This window comes from Mustela lutreola, chromosome 16, assembly GCF_030435805.1.
Source record: "Mustela lutreola isolate mMusLut2 chromosome 16, mMusLut2.pri, whole genome shotgun sequence".
In the NCBI taxonomy this organism is placed as follows: Eukaryota; Metazoa; Chordata; class Mammalia; order Carnivora; family Mustelidae; genus Mustela; species Mustela lutreola.
The window spans coordinates 316,791-336,759 of NC_081305.1; the positions used below are offsets into that span (position 1 = coordinate 316,791).

Genomic DNA, 19,969 nt, shown 5'->3' on the forward strand with positions numbered 1-19,969 from the left:
GACCTCCTAAGGAGGGCCTCTGGGAGGAGGGTCCTGGAACGTTCGTATCGAAGGGCTCCTCAGGAATCTTGTGCTTGCTGAAGCGAGAACCCCTAGGCCCCGGGCCTCTTCTCTGAGGTCTCATTTCAGAACCTGGGCACGGGGGTCCCTGGCCTGTTCCTCCTACAGTCACCATTCAAGACTCAACAGAAGGAGCAAAGGCTCCCTTCTGGGCTAGAGGTCCCCCCTCCCTCCCGGGCCTGTCTGCACAGTCAGCCGCCTCCTCTTGTGCGGGCCACAGGCTGCTGACTCCCTGGAGGCTTTGGACATCTGCGTGGAGATCCTGGGGTGTCTGGAGAAGAGGAAGGTATCCTGGCTGGTGCTGTTTCAGCTGACAGGGGCAGGTAAGACCGTCCCTGGGACCTGGCAGCAGAGAACAGCCTGTGTCTGTCGCAGTTCCCAGCCATCTCTGGGGAAGACGGGTGACCCAGCAGAGGCAGGCTGTGGCCCCCACTTTCCGTTTAGTCCTTTTTCAAAAACGACTTTCCACTGGTTAGGTATGAACGTTTGGGCTTTAAAGTACTAACTCATTTTTGGAAGTCTATCTTGGTAAGTACGTGAACTACATTTTAGAGTGAATGCAGTACAAACTCATCTCAACAATGAAAGAGTGGTGGCGTCACTGAGCCCTTTTGGGGGGGCGTAGGGGTCTACCTCCCAGGCTCTGCCCTCCAGCATGGGGATCCCTCCCCCCCCCCCCCCCCCCCAGCCAGGCACCTGAGGTGTCCCGAACACGCTGATGCTGGGGTGGGAAGGCGGCCCCAAAACTAAACCCGCCCCTCCCCGCTCTGGTTGCAGACGGTGGCCTGGGGCCGGTCCTCCTCCGCCTGGCCCCAGAGCCATACATCAGGCTGCTGCCGCTTGCCTTCTACAGGTAAGTGCACCTGCTGCTCTGGTGGTGTGGCAACACTCTCAGCGAAGGAGTGCCCACCTGGGGGGTTGCGTGCGGTCCAAGGAAGGGTCGCCTCTTCCCCCTGCCTGTATCAGTACCACGGTGGGTCTCCCACCACGTGGGCAAGTTGCCCGCAACTTCAGTCCTCTGAGGAGTCGCTCGCTGCTGACTGCCACCCACCTCTGTGCAGTCTTAGAGTCACGAGGCATCTTGTCTCTGACCTTCAGCCTTCTCTCCTATTTCGATGACGCCCTCCTGAGGGAAGAGGCCTTCCTGCACGTCGCTGTCGACATGTACCTAAAGCTCATCTGTCTCTTCGTGGCTGGAGAGACAAGTGCAGTCTCGGCTCTAGCCACCAGGAGCCAGGACCTCCAGGGCCAGGCAGGTGACACATCTCACAGACCCGTGTGGCCAGCTCTCCTGGCACAGTGAGCAGGTGGGGGCATCGTGGCCCCTGACAGCACGCTGACCTGGGGCTCTGCCTGTCCTCTCTCCAGGGTGACCCCGTAGGCTTGATAACAAAAGCTCGTCATTTTCTGCTGCAATCAATACCTAGGTGCCCCCAAAGGAGCTTCTCGAACGTGGCAGAGGTAACACCCAAATGCTCGTTTGGTGTGTGCGGTGACGTCCAGGTCACTGTGTAAACGTGCGACACCCCAAGCAGAAAGGACCCGGCATCTGACACGTGCACTGTGCCCACTTACCTGGCAGCCGCAGGGGGCTGAGCACAGTTGTTTTCCCGTAGCTGCTGGCCGCTCGTGGAGACTGTGACCCGGAAGTGAGCGCCGCCCTCCTGAGCAGACAGCAGGCGGTGCCCGATGCGGACCTCTACCAGGAGCCCCAGCTCTTCTGACTGGGCCCTGCGCAGTGCACAGCCCAGCTCCTTTGTAAATAATTTATTACAAGCATAACATGGAGCTTTTGCACTAAAAAGTGGATTACAAACCTCCTTGATTGCTTTGGTGGGGAACAGGAATCAATTATTTAAAATCCATCTGGCCCCGAGTCACTCAGTGTATGTAGGAAAATGCTGGTCCCAGAGTGGAGGCTGGAAAGGCTACACGAGTTGCACACCGAGCCCACCTTCACCACACGGCAGATCAGTGCCCTCCTGACACACAGGTGGGGGGTACAGCGTGGGGGCTCCAGGGGAGCGAGCGAGCAAAGCTGTGCCATCAGGTTGCATATGAGGAACTACCGAAACTGTCTTAACCCCATTTAGCGCCTGTGTTCAGGTGGGCTCGGGCTTCACGGCCTGGCCCTCCACAGTCCCAGGCGGTGGCTCCAGGGGCAGTGCCTTGTCCTGGGTTTGCGTCAGAGGGTGGACCATGGACATGTGCACATTGAGGTTATGGGCCTTCTCGAACCGCCGGCCACACTGGTCACAGGCAAAGTCCAGCTCGGTCTCAGCCTTGTGTTTAGTCATGTGGTACTTGAGGGACGCCCGTTGCCGGCACTGGAAGCCACAGACTTCACACCTGGGGGACAGGGTCAGGTGAGTGAGGGCATGGGCGCCAGCGTGGCTGTGAGAAGGTGCCCGTCCCCACACTTACTGCAGAGGCTTGGCTCCTGAGTGGCGCATCTGGTGGACGAGAAGGTGCTTCCGCTGCTTGAAGGTCTGTCCACACTCGTCGCAGATGTAGTTCCGCACCTCTGCGGGCCAGAGATCCAGTGAGCACCACACGAGAAATGCCCAGCCCTCCCACGGAGCACGGGGACCCAAGCAAGGGGCCGTGCAAACCCACTTTTACTGAGAGATGGAAAACATTTCTCATGTAAAACTTTTTGTTAAAATTGCTTTAAAGTGTCACCTGGCTGAGACTTCGCCAGCTACTGTACACAGGTGAAGCCTGTTTTCTAAAAGAGAAACTTTAGATCTACTCAAGCAGATTCTTAGAGGACATCCAAATCACTAAAGCATCACTGATTACTACTGCTCTAAAAATCATCCCCATCTCGGGTCCAAGGTAGGGAAGGGGATATCCACTTAGCAAATGAATTTCTTATACTCTTGAACAAAAACCCAAGAGTCCGTTCTACTTCTGGACGTGTGCCTGGGGTGGTGGCCACGAGCCTCTCCCTCACCGCCACTCCACCTACAAACACCCCCCCAACCTGGCTCTCTCCCCTACTAGGTACAATGCACCCTTCCAAGTTCACAGTCCACCCTCTTGGTGTTTAAAAAAAAAAAAAAAACTGCTAATGGTTATGACCACTGGTGTCTGAACTGCGACACAACGTGAAGTCCCAATTTGAGAATTATTTGTGTCAGATGTCCAGGGTGGCTCAAGAGCAAAAAACATGGGAAAAATTGTTTCACAGTGAGACCAACCAATAGATTTGTTCAACAATAAAACTGACATAAATCTGGGTAAAAAAAGTAAAGTGTAACTTTCTATAGTAAGTCATTTTGACAAAAACAAGTGCAGTTTCTGTTTAGGGATAAACAGATACACAATCCACGGATCATTTAAAGGCGGTGATGCCCACGCAGGACAGCAGCTTTGTGGGGAGAAGCTGCAGCAGCGGGGGTCCAGCGCACACAGTTGCTGGGCTTCTAACACGGGTGGCACAGATCACGTCGTTCAAGGGAGTCCAAACTAAGAAACGCCCATGAGCCCCGGGCTGTAATGCGGCTGCAGAGAACGGGTGAGGAGAGGAAGAGAGCCCTCGGCTCACATCATCCCACAAACACACTTAGGGAACTATCACATCCTCCCAAATACCCCAGAAACGGACCTGAAGACGCAAAACCAACCCCACAACTAAAGGTAGGGAGGAGGGAGCCACCTTCGGGGAGAAGAGCAAGAGACGGACTAGCTCTCAGGGAAAAGGAGTCCCCAGAGCAACTGGCTTGGAAAGCCAGAGGGGCCGAGGGCCTGAGCTTCCCAAGTTCTTGCAACTAGTGGGGCTTCAAGCCTGGAACTGTAAAGGTCAGTGGGCTAGGCTCAGGGAGAGCCCAGAGGGCACTGCCGCTCTCGGAGCAAGCGCACAGCCTGTGGACAAACAAGAGCACCTGAGGCCCATGGGCTGGGGGTGGAAGTTATGTGCTCAGCTCAGAGGGCATCCTAGAGCGACCTCTCTAGGACCAAAGGAAGAGCAGGTGCCCTCTACCTCCCCCGCCCCCAGCATAAGCAAAGGTCCACCTCAGGAACCAGCATGCACAACAATACTCCATTCCTAACTCACACCAAGCTACCTGCACTCCGCTGGCCTCAGTCCCAGCACAGCAGGCCCCCTTGCCCCGAAGACCTGTCCAAACCCCTGCTCACACCACGTTCCTTGACCCGGGAATTCCAGAGTCTGTGCCAGCAGGTCTCATTTCCTGAGCAGACCAGAGCACGGCCGCCTGCGCACCACCTTTAGACCAGGCACCGCCCACACCGGGCGCAGAGAGCCTCTGCGGACGACTGGTCTGAAGCCTAAAATGGCCAGAACACAAGAGCAGAACATACCCCCCAACCCTAGCCCCGAGGCGCCAGGCCCTGGGGAACAGGCCCACTACTCTGCAGGGCCCCACAGGACTTCTTCAGGCCATTACTCTCAAAAGCACACAGAAAAAGGCACAGACACAAAACGAGAACAAACGGGAAGACAGACCCGCAAGTGCGGAGGGAGGGCGCGTACCACCTTCTAGGTGCTTAGTTTCTACGACTGCTACCACGTGCGTGGGTTACTTTTACAATCCGAAAAGCATGTAATAAGTGTCATTTTTTAAAAGTCATGAGAGGGGCGCCTGGGTGGCTCAGTGGGTTAAAGCCTCTGCCTTTGGCTCAGGTCATGATCCCAGAGTCCTGGGATCAAGCCCCGCATCGGGCTCTCTGCTCAGCGGGGAGCCTGCTTCCTCCTCTCTCTCTGCCTGCCTCTCTACCTACCTGTGATCTCTGTCAAATAAATAAATAAAATCGTAAAAAAAAAGCAATGAGAAAACCCCCCCCACCACAATAAACTTGCTGAAAGGCACTGGGGTTTCTTCACGGTCAGTCCCACACCACTTACGCATGACCCTCAAGGCACCAAGACACAGCCCCAGGCATCTTCAAGGGCATCCAGCCCCCATCAGACCCCAGGGCGACTGTGCAGGCGAGTGTGTGGGAGAACAGGGCACGCACCCGTGTGGATGAGCTTCACGTGGCGCTGCAGATAGCGGTCGATCATGAACACCTTGTTGCAGCCGGGGTGGGGGCAGGGCCTCTCCCGGACCTCCTCATGGTGCTCCTTTATGTGCTTCTGCGGCAGAGACAGCAAGACCCTGAGTGCCCGGGCCAGGAGAGTCCCCCCCCGCCCCCCCGATCACACAGCACATGCCTCCCACATGCCCTACACGGCAGCCTCAAAGGAAGAGACCCAACCGTCCGTCCCTCAACCAGAAGTGGGTGCTTTTCCCAGGAGTGGAAGGCTCACTTCTCGGCCCCTGGCTGTTCCGCTCTACCCACCGAGGCTCTCATGCGGCCCTGGGAACAAGTCTCCGTCTGGCTCTACAGAAACCTGGGCCCTCCCGGTCAGCCACACAAAGAAAGTAAGCCCTGGCCCCGGGGCAAGGCCCTGCTCACCTTCATGCCGTCGGCCCCTCGGTACACAGCCGTGCAGCCCTGGTAAGGGCACTTGTAGATGGTGGGCAGCTCCTCCCTGCAAGGCAGAGCGCACATGGAGCCGCTGCCCCCACGGGCAGGGCGGCCCCCGACCCAGGCTCTCACCTCTCACAGCGCAGCTTGTTCTTCCAGCCTGGCTTGGGGCCAGGTTTCTTCCGAATTTTTGGTTCTTCAGACTTCTTGGTTTCTTTGCTTTCACTCTTTTTGCCAGAGACCCTAGAAGGGGGGCAAAAAACCCCATGGGGCGAGGGGGAACAATGCGACTCAGGGCTGCTTCTGGTCTCTCGCACGGGGTCGCTCACCTTCCTGCCCGCTTCTTTCTCCTCCCACAGGAGAGGTTTCCCCAGGCTCCCATGGCAGCCTGTTCCGGTCTCAGCGCTCAGCGGCCGGCTTTCAAACGGACCTCAGCCGCCAGAGCTAGACCAACTCCGAGCAAAGGCAGAGGCTCTGCACTGCCGACTCGGGAAGGCAAGGGGCAGGACGGCTGGGCCGTGGGGACTCAAACGTCACTCCCCGAACATCAAAACCAAACACTCCTTGGAGACGTCATATTAAAGGATGGATTGGGGAAGCTTTAGGGGTCAGTCCCTCCAACAAAGCCAGCACCAGGCTAGAAAAGTTCAGAACCAACAGTTTTGGAACATGATGGAAGGTGCCCAGCCACCAGGCGGGGCTCAGAGGGAGATGCGTGTTCTCGGGAGAGCGCGCTGTTGCCCCACAGCTGCCACCCTGCTCCTCAGTCTTGCGGCTACGGCCAGCGTGCACAGTGGGGACCTTTTATTCAGTCTGACGGGTCCCTGAAGGAGCAGTTCAGATGCACCAATGTCCCCGTGGGGCCTAGTGAAGATTTAAAGAGACATAGGGTGCCTGTGGCTCAGTGGGTTAAGCGTCTGCCTTTGACTTAGGTCATGATCCCGAGGTCCGGTGATCGAGTCCTGCCTTCGGCTCCACACTCAGCAGGAATCTGCTTTTCCCTCTCCCCCTCCCTCTGCTCATGCTCTCTGTCTCTCAAATAAAATCTTTAAAAAAGTATATAAAGAGAAATGTACATTTTTTCCCTTTTCAGATCCAAACATTTAAAGAAAACTGTCAGAAACAAAAGGAACTTCTTAGGACATTATGCGACAAGCCTCTACCTAACATCATCCTCAACTGTGAAAGACTGAAAACTTTCCCGTAATCAAGAACAAGACAAGGGCACCTGGGTGGCTCAGTTGGTTAATGACCTTTGGCTCATGACCTTCAGCTCAGGTCATGATCTCAGGGTCCTGGGATCCAGCCCCTCATCGGGCTCTCTGCTCAGCGGGGAGCCTGCTTCCTCCTCTCTCTCCGCCTGCCTCTCTACCTACCTGTGATCTCTGTCAAACAACATCTTAAAAACAAAAAAAAAGACAAAGATGCCCATTTTCACCACTGCTATTAACATAGCATTAGAAGTTCTAGACACAGCAATCAGGCAAAAAAAAGAGAGGGGATCTAAATTACGAAAAAAAATTACCTCTGTGCACATAACATGACCTCCTATGTAGAAAACCCTGAAGAATCCACACAAAAATAAACAAACTCAGCAAAGCTGCAGGGTACATAATCAACACACAAAAACCAGTTTTAAAAATGAATGATGCAAAACAAAACTGTAAAAACAATTCATTTGCACTAGCATTAAAAATAATAGTTAGAAATAAAATTAACCAAGGAGATGAAAGACTTATACACCGAACACTAAAACATACTGCTGAAAGAAATTTAAAAAGACCTAAAACACCCCAGGTTTATGGACTGCAGGATTAATGTCAAGATGGCACTACTCCCAAAGCAGGCTACAGGTTCCATCCCTAACCCTAACCCAGTGGTGTTTTTGGCAGAAACCAAAGAAGCAATCCTAAGCTTAATATGGACTTAAAAGGGACACTGAACAGCGAGATGAGTCTGAAAAACAAGCTGGAGGACTCACACTTCGGATTCCAAAATCATAAAACTACAATGATCACAACAGTGTGGTAGTAGCACACGAACAGACATGCAGACTAACTGAAGAGTACTGAGAGCCCAAAAACACACCCCTCACAAGAAAAATCAACTGGTTTTCTGAGAAGCGTGCCAAGTCCAGTCACTGGGAAAGGACAATCTCGTCAACAAACGGTGCTGGGAGAGCTGTGCGTCCACCGGCCGAAGCACGCAACCGGATCCCGAACTCACCCCATATACAAAAACTAACTCAAATAAATCAAAGACGTAAGAGCTAAAACTATCAAACTGCTGGATGAAAACATGACCTTGGATTTGGCAACAGTTTCTGGAATATAACATCCAAGGTAAAGCAACACGGGCGGCCTGGCTGCCTCAGTCAGCAGAGCCTGCAACTCTTTTTTTTTTTTTTTAATATTTTATTTATTTATTTGACAGACAGAGATCACAAGTAGGCAGAGAGGCAGGCAGGGAGAGAGGAAGAAGCAGGCTCCCCGCTGAGCAGAGAGCCCGATGCGGGGCTCGATCCCAGGACCCTGAGATCATGACCTGAGCTGAAGGCAGAGGCTTAACCCACTGAGCCACCCAGGCGCCTGAGCCTGCAACTCTTGATCTTGGGGTTTGAGTCTGAGCCCCACGTTGAACACAGAAATTTAAAAAAAAAAAAAAAAAGGCAACACAATTAAGAACAGGTAAATTGGATTTCAAAATTAAAATTAAAACTTTTTGTGCACCAGAGGAAAGTATCAAGGAATGAAACAATGATCCACTGAATGGGAGAAAATGGACTTTACGACTCAACAGCATAAAGATAAAACAAGCCAATTTAAAAATGGGCAAGAGGGACGCCTGGGTGGCTCAGTTGGTTAAGCAGCTGCCTTCGGCTCAGGTCATGGTCCCGGCGTCCTGGGATCGAGTCCCACATCGGGCTCCTTGCTCAGCAGGGAGCCTGCTTCTCCCTCTGCCTCTGCCTGCCATTCTGTCTGCCTGTGCTCGCTCTCTCCCCCCATCTCTCTCTGATAAATAAATAAAAAAAATAAATAAATAAAAATAAAAAAATAAAAATAAATAAAAATGGGCAAGAATAAATAAAAAGAAAAAAACTTTCAAATCCGAAGGGGGAAAAAGGGCAAAAGACTTAAATAGACATTTCTCAAAAAATCTGAGCATGTTAAGAGATGTCCACCATCACTAACCCCTAAGGAAGTGCAAACCGAAATGACAATGGGTACCGCGTCACAACCGAGACGATGACCGAGACGATGACCACTAAAAAGGAAAACAGGTTGGAATCACTACATGATATGCCTGAGACTAGTATAACACTGTGTTAACGATACTAAAAATTAGAAAAAAAGAGAACAGCCACTGTGGAAAGAAGTATGGATGTTCCACAGAAATTTAAAAACAGGGCGCCTGGGGCGCCTGGGTGGCTCAGTGGGTTGAAGCCTCTGCCTTCGGCTCGGGTCATGATCCTGGAGTCCTGGGATTGAGCCCCGCATCGGGCTCCCTGCTCTGCCGGGGGTCTGCTTCTCCCCCGACCCCTCTCTCTTCTCCTGCTCTCTCTCTCTCATTCTCGCAAATAAATGAATGGTACGTTAACTATACTGGAATTACAATTAAAAACTTAAGAGGGTCAGGGCGCCTGGGAGTCTCAGTGGGTTAAGCCGCTGCCTTCGGCTCAGGTCATGATCTCGGGTCCTGGGATGGAGCCCCGCATCGGGCTCTCTGCTCAGCAGGGAGCCTGCTTCCCTCTCTCTCTCTCTGCCTGCCTCTCTACTTGTGATCTCTCTCTGTCAAATAAACAAATAAAATATTAAAACAAAACAAAACAAAACAAAACAAAAAAACTTAATAGGGATGCCTGGGTAGCTCAGTTGTTAAGCGTCTGGCTTTGGCTCAGATCATGATCCCAGGGCCCTGGCATCAAGCCCCCGGCTCCCTGCTCAGCGGGAAGCCTGTTTCTCCCTCTCCCACTCCACCTGCTTATGTTACCTCTTTGCTGTGTCTGTCTCTTTAAATAATAAAATCTTATAAATAATAAAAAATTAAAAATAGAAACAGAGTACGATTCAGTAATTCCACTGCTATATTTACCCAAGCAACAAGAAAATACTAATTCAAAAAGACACAGGTCCCTTATGTTTGTGCCAATGCCATTTACAACAGCCAAGCTTCTAACAACATGGAAGCAACACAAGGGCTCCAAGATGAATGGATAAAAAAGACGTGGTATGTATATAATGGAACATCACTCATCCATAAGAAAAATAAGATCTTACAACAACGTAGATGGACCTAGAGAGCATTCTGCTAAGTGAACTAATTCAAGGAAAGAGAAATAACCTTACCTGTACGTGGAATAAAAACCAAAACCAACAAAAGCAGAAACAGCCCCATAAATAGAGAAGTGATGTTTGTGGGGCAGGGAGCGCTCTGCTCAGGGAATGAAGACAAAGCATAGAGAGCACAGTCAGCGGAGCTCTCACAGGGCTGCACGGCGACAGACACAGACGGCAGCCACACCTCGCCGAGTACCGCCCCACATACAGAATTACTGAGTCACTACATTGTGGGCCTGACACAAACACTGCACGCCAACTGTACTTCCCTGTAAAAATAAACAAAAGGGCAACTGGGGGGCTTAATGGGTTAAGCCTCTGCCTTCAGCTCAGGTCATGGTCTCAGGGTCCTGGGATCAAGCCCCACATCGGACTCTCTGCTCAGCAGAGATCCTGCTTCCCTCTCTCTCTCTCTGCCTGCCTCTCTGCCTGCTTGTGATCTCTGGCTGTGAAATAAATAAATAAAATCTTAAAAAAAAAAAAAACAGTTGGATGCTTTATCGCCACCCAGGCGCCCCTCAGGTACTTGTAGGCCAGTATTCATAATATTATTCACAACAGCCAACAGGTAGAAACAACCCAAAATGACAGATGAATGGACCAACACACTGTAGTCTATGCATACAACAGAATGTATTCAGTCATAGAAAGGAACCAAGTTCTGATACACGTTACAACACAGATCAATCTAAGACACATTATGTTAAGTAAAAGAAGCCTATCAAAAAGGACAAATATGTATTTCCACTTCCATGGGCTACCCTGATGTAACTAGATTAGCGGCTGCCCAAGCCTGGGAGCGGGGAAGAGGGAGGTCATTACTTAACAGGAGCAGTTTCTACTTGGGATGATGATAAGTTTAGAAAGAGCGGTGACGGCTGCACAACACTATTCATGTACTCGGTGCCCCTGAATTAACTGCACATTTACAAATACGAAATGGGGGTCACCTGGGGACCAGCATGTCTGCTAAAACAAAGTCACATGGACGAGGACTACTCAGAGGCCCTGTCCTAGGTTTCCAGCTGTGATTCATACTGTAGCACCCAAGGAACCACGTGGCCACCAGGTCTGAGTGTCTCTGTGGGCACAAAGGTGAACCCAGAGCTGTGGCCAGCACACTGCTACCTGGTCCCACGTCCCGCAGGGCCTGGCTTCTGTTTCTTTTTCCATAGCTGTTAAAACGCAAATGAAAAAAGGAAGTCAGGTTTGCTCTGTAATCTGCGCTGCGCTTTCCTGACTGACGGTTCGGTGCTTCGGTCTGCGCTGGGCTGCGGAGTGCTCAGGGGCAGCAAGCGGGGCGTGGCCAACCGCCGCTGTCCCCGGTGTCCCTGCGCTTCCGGCAGGAGGAAAGTGACCCAAACGTACACCAGCCTTCCCTGCCAGGACCCTGTATCCTACGAGAACACAAACCCCGAAAACGGAAGGTCCAGACAAGGCCGCAGAGGCACCGGGACAGGAAGTGGTGTAGAACTCCGTGCCAGAGGCAGATCTGAGAGCAACTGCAGGGCTGGGTCCGAGTCTCCAAGGGCCTCAGCAGCGCAGCAGAAGGAAGTGCAGGGTAGAGGCTCCTGCAGGAACCCTGTCGTGGGTGGCAGGACAGACATGACCGCGGTATGCCTACGGTCAGACCAGGCAGAAGGGAAAGCAGAGAGCTCCCAGAATGACACGGAGTCACATCCACAGGCTCTGCCACTCCCACACGACACAGAGACCAGGTCTCAGCACGGAAATCAGAAAGGCCTCCGGCTGAAGCCACACAGTACTAGGCTAGGGTCGTCAGGCCAAAGAGCAGCGGGGAACGTGTGCTGAGCAAGGGCAGACCAGGAAGCAGGAGCCTTCATTCTCTGCCCCAACTGCTCCCTCCCAGTGACCCTGCCAGGCAGACACAGGTTTCCAGGTTACCCAGGGACACCATTCCCGCACCCTAGGGACACGGAACAAGACTGCCGCCCTTACTTCTTTTCTGCGTAAGGCTCGAAGGATTCGTCGGAGGACTGGGCATTCTGCTTCTTGTCATTTTCCTCTTCACTCAGGAGGTCCCTAGGGGAGAAGAGAGAACCATTAGCAAAGGCCTGTGGTGTATGACAGATCCAGTGACACTTCCTGTCTAGAAATACCATCAAATCTCCATACTCCATGTTTTTGCACTCCTAACAAGGTCTTAGAAACCTAAAAACCCCCAAATTTCTGAACTCCTCTCCTAACATAAAGGGCAGGCCAGCAAACTGAAAACTGGCGATCCCCCAGAAGCCACACTCCCCTCACACCAGGACCCTGAACTTGGAAAGAACCTCTCTAGGGGGCCCCAGGTAGCACACGAAGACCTCACAGAGGCAGGCTTCTCAGAAAGTGGACTTTCGACTATGAGTCACTGCTTCCCACAACTGTGAGCACCTATCCAGCTGGTGTGTCAGCTGTTGGCCACTGCAAAGGTCACAAAGGCCAGCAAAAGATCTGCGCATCTGTAACCTTTACCCTAAAGCAAGAATTCAGTCTCTACAGGACAGCGGTCACAGGCAGGCTGGTGCGCCACGGCCTCGCCTGCAGGCTGCCACGCGTCCAGACGAGAGACTCCAGGCTGGCTGGTGGCCTAGAGGACAGCCTGTGACCACTGCTGGTCCTGGAGGTGTTTTAGCATGCCCACCTGAGTTCTTCCGGCACCTCAGTCATTTGCACGGACACCCCACTAGATCCGAGCCAAAAACCATACTGTTCTCCTCCTCGTGTGTATGAGGGCACGTCTGCATCCCAGTCACAGCTCACGGGGAAAGGGTGTGAGGGCCAGCTGGCATGTGGCTGCCACCACGAGGGGTCCTCAGCCGACAAGCAGGAGGCGGCCCCAGGAGCAAACAGCCCCTGATAGTGCCCTTCGGGAGCAGCTGGTCCTCCTGCACAGAACCTCTGCCCTAAGTCACAACCATGTCAGGGCAAAGGGCCAGAGACTGACCTCGCCTGCTTCAGTAACATCTACGGCTGGCACAAAACCACAGCCTTGAAGGAGACAAGCCAGCAACAGCAGAAGAGCGAACGCAGGACTCTAATTCCACACCCCCCGGCTGCGCTCCTCCTGCGGATGCCTCAGGTCTGGGGGGCCCTGTGGATCAGGAGCAAGGAGCCTGGAAGGACCCGCGGCCACTCCTCTCCTTCCCACCAAGAGAAGGAGAGGGTCCTGGCCAGGACACAAGCAGGGAGCACACAGGTTGGTGGAGTTTGGTTTTCCAAGGAGGAATTTTAGGCTATTTAAACCCACTCTTCTCTCACCCCTCAGAAAGGTCACTGAACTCGTCTTTTACCCGATCATCCGAGGTTGAAGATGGAACCTGCTTCTCACCCAACCGCCCTGAGAAACAAAGAACAGGGCTCCTGTTACCAACACGGAGCGCAAGCAGTGCTCCCCAGAAAGGAGGCGGGCATCTGTACCTGTCTTCCTCGCGGGGAGCCTGAGGTCCTTCCACCTTCGATCCCGCCCACCTCCCAGTCCCATTCCCCGTAAGGTCCCTGCAGAGCCAGACCGGCCACCCCCACATCTAGCCCCGGCACGGGCAGCACCAGGCATCAGGAACCCTAGCCAACAGCCCACATCAGCAACCCCAGCCCTTCCTAGAGGGTCAGATCCAGTTGTTTCGGGGTGGGATGACCTGCACTTTGTGGATGTTCCGGGACATTTAAAAAAATCATTGTTATCAAAGCATTGCATGCACACAGTAGGGGGAAAAAAAAAAGCAGTTCGAAGAACCCTCTGACCCAAATCCCTTCTCCCCTCCCAGCATCTGTGCCCCTTTCTCTCTCTGAACTATCTGGGCAGCCACGCTTCTTTTTTTTTTTCTGGGTAGCTCGGGTGCACAAACGGAGGCTGCAAGAAGCAGCAGGAAGCCAACCCAGCCGCCCCAATACAAAGGCCATGAACAGCAACAGCCCAACCACAGCACAGTGGGATGGGGTCCCAAACAAGGGCCCTGTGTCTCCTCTGGGCCAGCTGGCGGAGGAGCCTGTCTATACGAGTCCCACTGGGATGTCTCAGAGATGCTGGCCGGGACCCAGAGAATGACCTGCAGCTGGCCCAAGGCCGCCTCAGAGGCAGCAGCTGCCCTCTTCCCCCGTGTCCCCCAACAAGGACCCCATTCTTCTGCCTCTCTCAGCCCCCTGGTCCCAAGCAGGCTTGGCAAGAAGACCGGACGGCAGAAAGGCATGCCTTTACAAACTGCTGCCACAGAATCCTTAACCCCTCCCTGGTGTCAGGTGACCAGGAGGAGATGCTGAGGCTGACTCCTCCCAGAGCCGCTGCATACGACGCCATGACCACGGTCCGCGACAACGCAGACATCCCCTTTCTGCTGAGGGCCCTGCCTGGCTCAAGATTAGGAATCCTGGTCTAACAGCCCACAAGAGCCTCCTACCTGGGGCCCCACTTGAGGGGAAACTTGGCTGAGGTGAGGGGCCCAGCCCAGGCCCTACGGGGTTGACATCTGAAGAAGGCTGGGCCATGTCGGTGCTGGGCAGCGTCTCGGTCTCAGCTGGAGCTGTGGTTGCTCTGCCCTGGGAACTCTGAGGGGCAGCCCCAGTGGGGTTGGACCCCCGATGCTGGGTCAGCCACGGGGCCATCTCCTTGTCCCATGTCCACTTGACTGCCAATGCACTGTCCAGCAAGAGGGCCCCGCAGCTGGAGTCGGCATCCATGGTATAGTCGTGGCCCTGGTCACAGCCCCAAACAGCTTGGATGACACCGCAGTACTCGGAGGACAATGTCCTCTGGAGGTTAGGCAGGGCCCCACAGCTGGCTGCGTGTCCATGCACCCATGCCACCAAGTTGCGCAGGCCCTGGGGGCTCGAAGTGATCAGGTCCACTGAGGAAAGGCAGAGAGATGCCACACCCACGGCCAGTCAGCACCCAGTCCACCTGGAGCCTGCCCACACACCACACACAAGGGGCACACTCACCCAAACACGCTCCCTCCTCTGCCCCTGGTGGGGGCTTGGCACCAACCCTGCAAAGGATCAGCACGGCCAGGAGTCAGGCTGGCAGCGAACAAGACGCTCACCAGATCCCTTTCATAGGCCGCCTCTCCCACATGCAGTCCGGAATGTCTCTTCCAAGGGCCACCTCCTGTCTCCTTACACTCAACCCTCCCCCAAGCGTGTCTGTCCAACTCCCTCACACCAACACGCTTGCTCCTCCAGGCACCATGCGTCTCCCCACTGCAGAGGCCCCGCCCCAGGCACTCCCCAGCATGCAGGGAGCTCAGGCCCTGAACGCCCACCAAATGAATGAAGGAGGGTCGCCTACTTCGTGCAAGTCTTCCGGGGGCCTGTCGGGGAGACGTTGACTCTCTGCAAGAAGGACTTGAGGAGGCCGTGGCACTGGTAGAACTGGGCGTGGCAGTTCTTGCAGACAAACTGAGACAGAGCTGGGTCCTGGTGGACGGCCACCCCCAGCAGATGCTGGAAGTCCCTGATGAAAACTCGTTCCCCTGAGGGGGGTCTGTCTGAGCTCTCCCCAGGGGACCTGCCAGAAATGCTGCGGAGACTCCGGGAGGAGAACTTCCCATGGCAGAGGCGACAGTGGCCCATGGCAAGAGCCCGGCCTGTTCCTGGGCAAGCACAGGAGACATCAAGTCAGCAGGAGAGGTGGCTCGCCGCACAGGACATGGAAGACACAAGCTCCTAGGAAAGGAGCAACATGGCCCAGGGGAGGGGAGGCCATGTTCTGCGATCTTCCCAGCATCCTCCCAGCTCGAGTGAAGGACCCTCCATGGAGCCTCCCCATATACACGCCGTAGACACACGCCCACATCGGGGCCAAAAGCAAGGCTCTGGCTCTGGGCTCCCAGCTGAACATAAACCCTTTTGGGGGAATGTGCTCAATGGAGGGCCCTACGGTCCAGAAAAGCTTTCAGAGAATTCGGAGTGCTTCCACAATAAGGCCAGGATTACCCTGGTAACAAAACCAGACAAGGACACCACAAGACAAGAAAATTACACGCCAAATCCCTGACAAACACAGCTCCCAAAATGCCCACCTAACTCAGCAATGCACTAAGTGGCTCATATACCATGATCCAGTGGGATTTATTCCAGGGGGGCAAGGTCGGTCCAAAACTCACAAACCTATCCACGTGATACACGTTCACGAAACAAAGGATGCGACTCCTATAAGCATCTCAGCAGATGCAGAAAGTTTCGGACAAAACTCAATGCCCATCATGATAAAAACTCTGAACACAGTGGGTACAGAAGAAAATGCACCTCAACACAATAACGGTCACAGGTATCAAGCGTAGAGCTATCATCACACACACAGGTGAAAAGCAGAGAGCTTTCCTCTCCAGGTTAGAAACAAGGGTGCCCACCCTCACTTCTATTCACCATAGTACCAGAAGTCTTAGAGCAATTAGCCAAGAAAAATAAGAACTACCCAAATTAAAAAAGTAAAAAAAACTTTCTCTATCTGCAGATAATATGGAAAGCCCTAAAGACTCCATCAAAAGAGTCTAAGAATGCTAGGAGTGCAAGTTCGGTCAAGTCGACGGACACCAAACCAACAATGAACTACCAGAAAAAGAAGTGAAGGAAGCAATCCCACTTACAAATGCATCAAAACGAATAACAAAACCTATGAATAACTTTTTAACAAGGAGGTGAAAAACCTATACGCTGAAAACTTTTAGACACCGATGAAATAGACCGGAGACAAAGAAATGAATACTCTGTGTTTGTGGATTAGAATACCATTAACATGTTCACACTACCCAAAGCTGCCTACAGATTCAGTGGAATCCTGACCAAAATTCCAATGGTACTTTTCACAAAAACAGAACAATCTTAACATTTATATAGAAGCACAAAAGACCACAAATAGCTAAAGCAATCCTGAGAAAGAGGAACAAAGCCAGAAGCATCACACTTCTTGATTTCAAAATAGATTACACAACTGCAGTAACCAAAACAGTACAGTAATAACCTAAAAACAGACAAACAGATTAATGTAACCTAAGAGAGCCCGGGGCGCCTGGGTGGCTCCGTGGGTCAAGCCGCTGCCTTCGGTGTGGGTCATGATCTCAGGGTCCTGGGATTGAGTCCCGCATCAGGGTCTCTGCTCAGTGGGGAGCCTGTTTCCTCCTCTCTCTCTGCCTGCCTCTCTGCCTCCTTGTGATCTATCAAGTAAGTAAATAAAATCTTAAAAAAAAAAAAAAAAAAAAGACCCCAGATATAAACCCAGGCATATGTGTGGTCAATTAACTTACTACAAAGGAAGCAACATATACAGTAGGGAAATGGGTATCAGGAAACTGGACAGCCACATGCAACTGAAATGAAACTAGGTCCCCAACTTAAATCATAAACAAAAATAAACTCCAAATGGATTTAAGACCTAACTGTGAGACCCAAAACTGTAAAACTCCTAGAAGAAAACACAGGCAGTAAATTCCTTCTCCTCAGTCCTGGTGATAATTTTTTAGATTCAACATTGAAAACAAAGGCAACAAAAGCAACAAATAAGTAAGTGGGAGTACATCCAAGTGAAATGCTTCCCTACTGCAAAGAACAGCACCAACAAAAAGAAAAGGTAACCTACTGAATTTGGGAAAATATGTGCCAATCATGTAACAGAGAAAAGATTAATATCTAAAATACATACATTAAAAGCTAATACAGGGACGCCTGGGTGGCTCAGTGGGTTGGACGACTGCCTTCGGCTCGGGTCATGATCCTGGAGTCCCGGGATCGAGTCCCGCATCGGGCTCCCAGCTCCGTGGGGAGTCTGCTTCTCCCTCTGACCTTCTCCTCGCTCATGCTCGCGCTCTATCTCTCTCTCAAATAAATAAATAAGATCTTTAAAAAAAATAATAAAAGCTGATACAATTCAAACCCAAAATCACAATCCAACTTAAAAAAAGGCAACAGGGGAGCCTGGGTGGCTCAGTCAGTTAAGTGTCTGACTTGATTTTGGCTCCTGGCGTCAGGGTTGTGGGATCCAGCCCAGAGCCAGGCTCCCCACTCAGTGGGGCGTCAGCCTATCTCCCAGTCAGCTGCGCGCTCTCTCTGTCCCTCTCTCAAATAAATCCATCTTAGAAAAACAAAAAGGCAGATGAAAACGGTCGTTTTTCCAGAGAAGAGCTTCCAGCGCCGCTAACAAGCGCACGCCCAAGTGCATAGGTGCTCAACCTGCACCCTCACCTGCTGGTGGGAATGTGCACTGGTCCAGTCTTCATGCACGTCCCTCCAAGTGCTGAACCTAAAACTACGGGGGTGCCTGGGCGAGCAGCGGGTCGAGTCCGACGCTCGGCCTCAGCCAGGGTCGTGACCTCCGGGCGAGGATACGGAGCCCAGCGTGGAGCCCGGCTGACCGGCTGCTCCCCTCGTCCCTCTAAGCCCCGGCGCGCCTCCTCTCTCCGGGGAAGTGGGAGTGGGGCTCGCTCTCCCGCGGCGATCCACGCACCGGTCCCTCATTTCATTTCCTTGCAGACGGACTCATCGCGCTGCTCGGACAGAGACCACCGCAGGCAGGGAGGAGGGCGCAGGCTCCGCGCCGGGCAGGGCGCCGGATGCGGGGCTCCATCCCAGGACCCCGAAGGCAGCGGCTTAACCCCCTGCGCCACCCAGGCGCCCCACCAGTGACACCTGCGAAGGGGCTGCTGCCCCCAATACAGAAATAATTGGTGAATCTCAACGCCTCCACGATGGACGATCCAGTCAAAACACAGGCATTAGGGCGAACAGACGTGGTTCCCAAAGACGCCTCACGCTCGGCGCCACGCAGGCGCCCGCACATTTTTGAACAGTGAGAGTAAAAGCACCATCGCGCCCAGTCCTCCCGCGTCTCTACCGAACGCAACGAGAACCTCAGTCAGAACGCGCGCGCACGCGCGCCCCCACCGCGGCCGGATCCACGCCCGCGCGGGATCCACCTCCGCGTCCCAGAGGCCGTGAAGCGCGCGCGCACAGACGCGGGCGCGCACAGACGCGGGCGCGCAGACACGCGACCACGCACAGACGCGAGCGCGCAGACACGCGCGCGCGCGCACGCGGGCGCGCGCCGGAACATCACTCACCCACGAAAAGGCCCGCACGCCGGCCCCGAGCGACGACGCCGCGCGAAGGCAGGGCGGCCGCCGCCCGGGTTCCCTCTCGAGCGTCCTCGGCACCGCGCCAGGAGCCAAGCGCAGCTCACGGGGAGCAGCGCGGGCCGGCGGCTACGGTCCCCGGCGAGCCCCGGCGCGACACGTCCCAGAGCCGCCGCCGCCCGCACGACCGCGGCCCCCGACCCCACGAAGGGCGAGAGCGCGCGCGGGGGGCTCCGGCCCGGGACCCGCCGCTCCCGCCCGCCGCCCGCCCCGCGCCCCGGCCCGACCCACCTGCCTCGTCGGCGCCGTCTTCGCCCGGGTCCCCGCGGGCCCGCGCCAGGCCCCAGCCCAGCCGCGCCGCCACCAAGGCCGCGGCCTCGTCCACGCTCGGCCCGCTGCGGGACGGGCGGCCTCGGGTCCGGCCGCTGCCGCTGCCGCCGCCGGAGCCCCCGCGCGGCCCCGCCGCCCCCGGAGACAGGAAGCGACCGAGCCGGTCCCGCTTCATGGCGGCGGCCGCGGCTCCAGCCGGGCCCCGGCGCTCCGCCCCGCTCGGCTCGGCTCCGCCCCGCTCGGCTCGACTCGGCCGTACTCGACCCGGCTCGGCTCGGCTCGGCCCCGCTCGGCTCGGCTCGGCCGTACTCGACCCGGCTCGGCTCGGCCCGGCCCCGCTCGGCTCCACTCGGCCGTACTCGACCCGGCTCGGCTGCACTCGGCTCCGCTCGACCCCCGCTGAGTGGGCCGGGCCCGGCCTCTCGCCCCGGGCCCCGCGCGTCTGCTCGGCTGGACTCCGGCGCTCGGCCCCGTTCGCCGCCCTGGACGCGGGGCGGGCCGGTGAGACAGGGGCGGGGCGGCGAAGGGAAAGGCCGGGAGACGGGGCGGAGGCACGGCAGGGCCCGGGCGTCTGGCACGTCCCAGACGTGGCGCGCGGGGGCCGACGCTTCCACTTACGCGCTCGCAGCGACTCCGTGACGCCTGCGAGCGCCGCCGCCCCTCCAGCCTCGGGAGCTTGGCGAGTCGAGCGACGGGAGGGGCCGCCGACGCCGGAAGTGCGGCCGCGCCGGCCCCGCCCCT

General features: G+C 54.9%; 2 protein-coding genes across 13 annotated transcripts in view; one reads left to right on the forward strand and one right to left on the reverse strand.

Moving 5' to 3' along the window:
* The window catches only part of FANCA (FA complementation group A), a 60,588-nt gene extending 58,712 nt beyond the window's left edge, over positions 1–1,876 (forward strand). For 6 of the 10 annotated variants that reach the window (XM_059153149.1, XM_059153148.1, XM_059153150.1 and 3 more), the window contains 5 exons: positions 281–383; positions 838–913; positions 1,159–1,312; positions 1,429–1,521; positions 1,677–1,876. In XM_059153149.1, the coding sequence (XP_059009132.1) occupies positions 281–383; positions 838–913; positions 1,159–1,312; positions 1,429–1,521; positions 1,677–1,784 (534 nt within the window). In that variant the 3' untranslated portion in view covers positions 1,785–1,876. Of the gene's footprint in view, positions 1–280; positions 384–536; positions 914–1,158; positions 1,317–1,428; positions 1,522–1,676 lie in introns of those variants that run through there. The other 4 variants (XR_009348872.1, XR_009348874.1, XR_009348873.1 and 1 more) reach the window with 4 other exon arrangements.
* Positions 1,813–19,931, reverse strand: ZNF276 (zinc finger protein 276). Of its 3 annotated transcripts, none has more exons than XM_059153161.1 (11): positions 19,847–19,931; positions 15,121–15,424; positions 14,775–14,821; positions 14,234–14,680; positions 13,098–13,176; positions 11,793–11,876; positions 5,629–5,739; positions 5,485–5,560; positions 5,044–5,161; positions 2,485–2,584; positions 1,813–2,409 (listed from the first exon to the last, which is right to left on the reverse strand). In XM_059153161.1, exons 2-11 carry the CDS (start codon positions 15,402–15,404, stop codon positions 2,163–2,165), a joined length of 1,593 nt encoding a protein of 530 aa, XP_059009144.1. In that variant the 5' UTR covers positions 15,405–15,424; positions 19,847–19,931; the 3' UTR covers positions 1,813–2,162. The 3 variants fall into 3 exon arrangements, with proteins under 3 accessions (XP_059009144.1, XP_059009145.1, XP_059009146.1); XM_059153162.1 differs by lacking the exon at positions 19,847–19,931 and adding an exon at positions 19,190–19,492; XM_059153163.1 differs by lacking the exons at positions 14,775–14,821; positions 19,847–19,931 and adding an exon at positions 19,194–19,493.
* Positions 19,932–19,969: the final 38 nt, after the last annotated feature.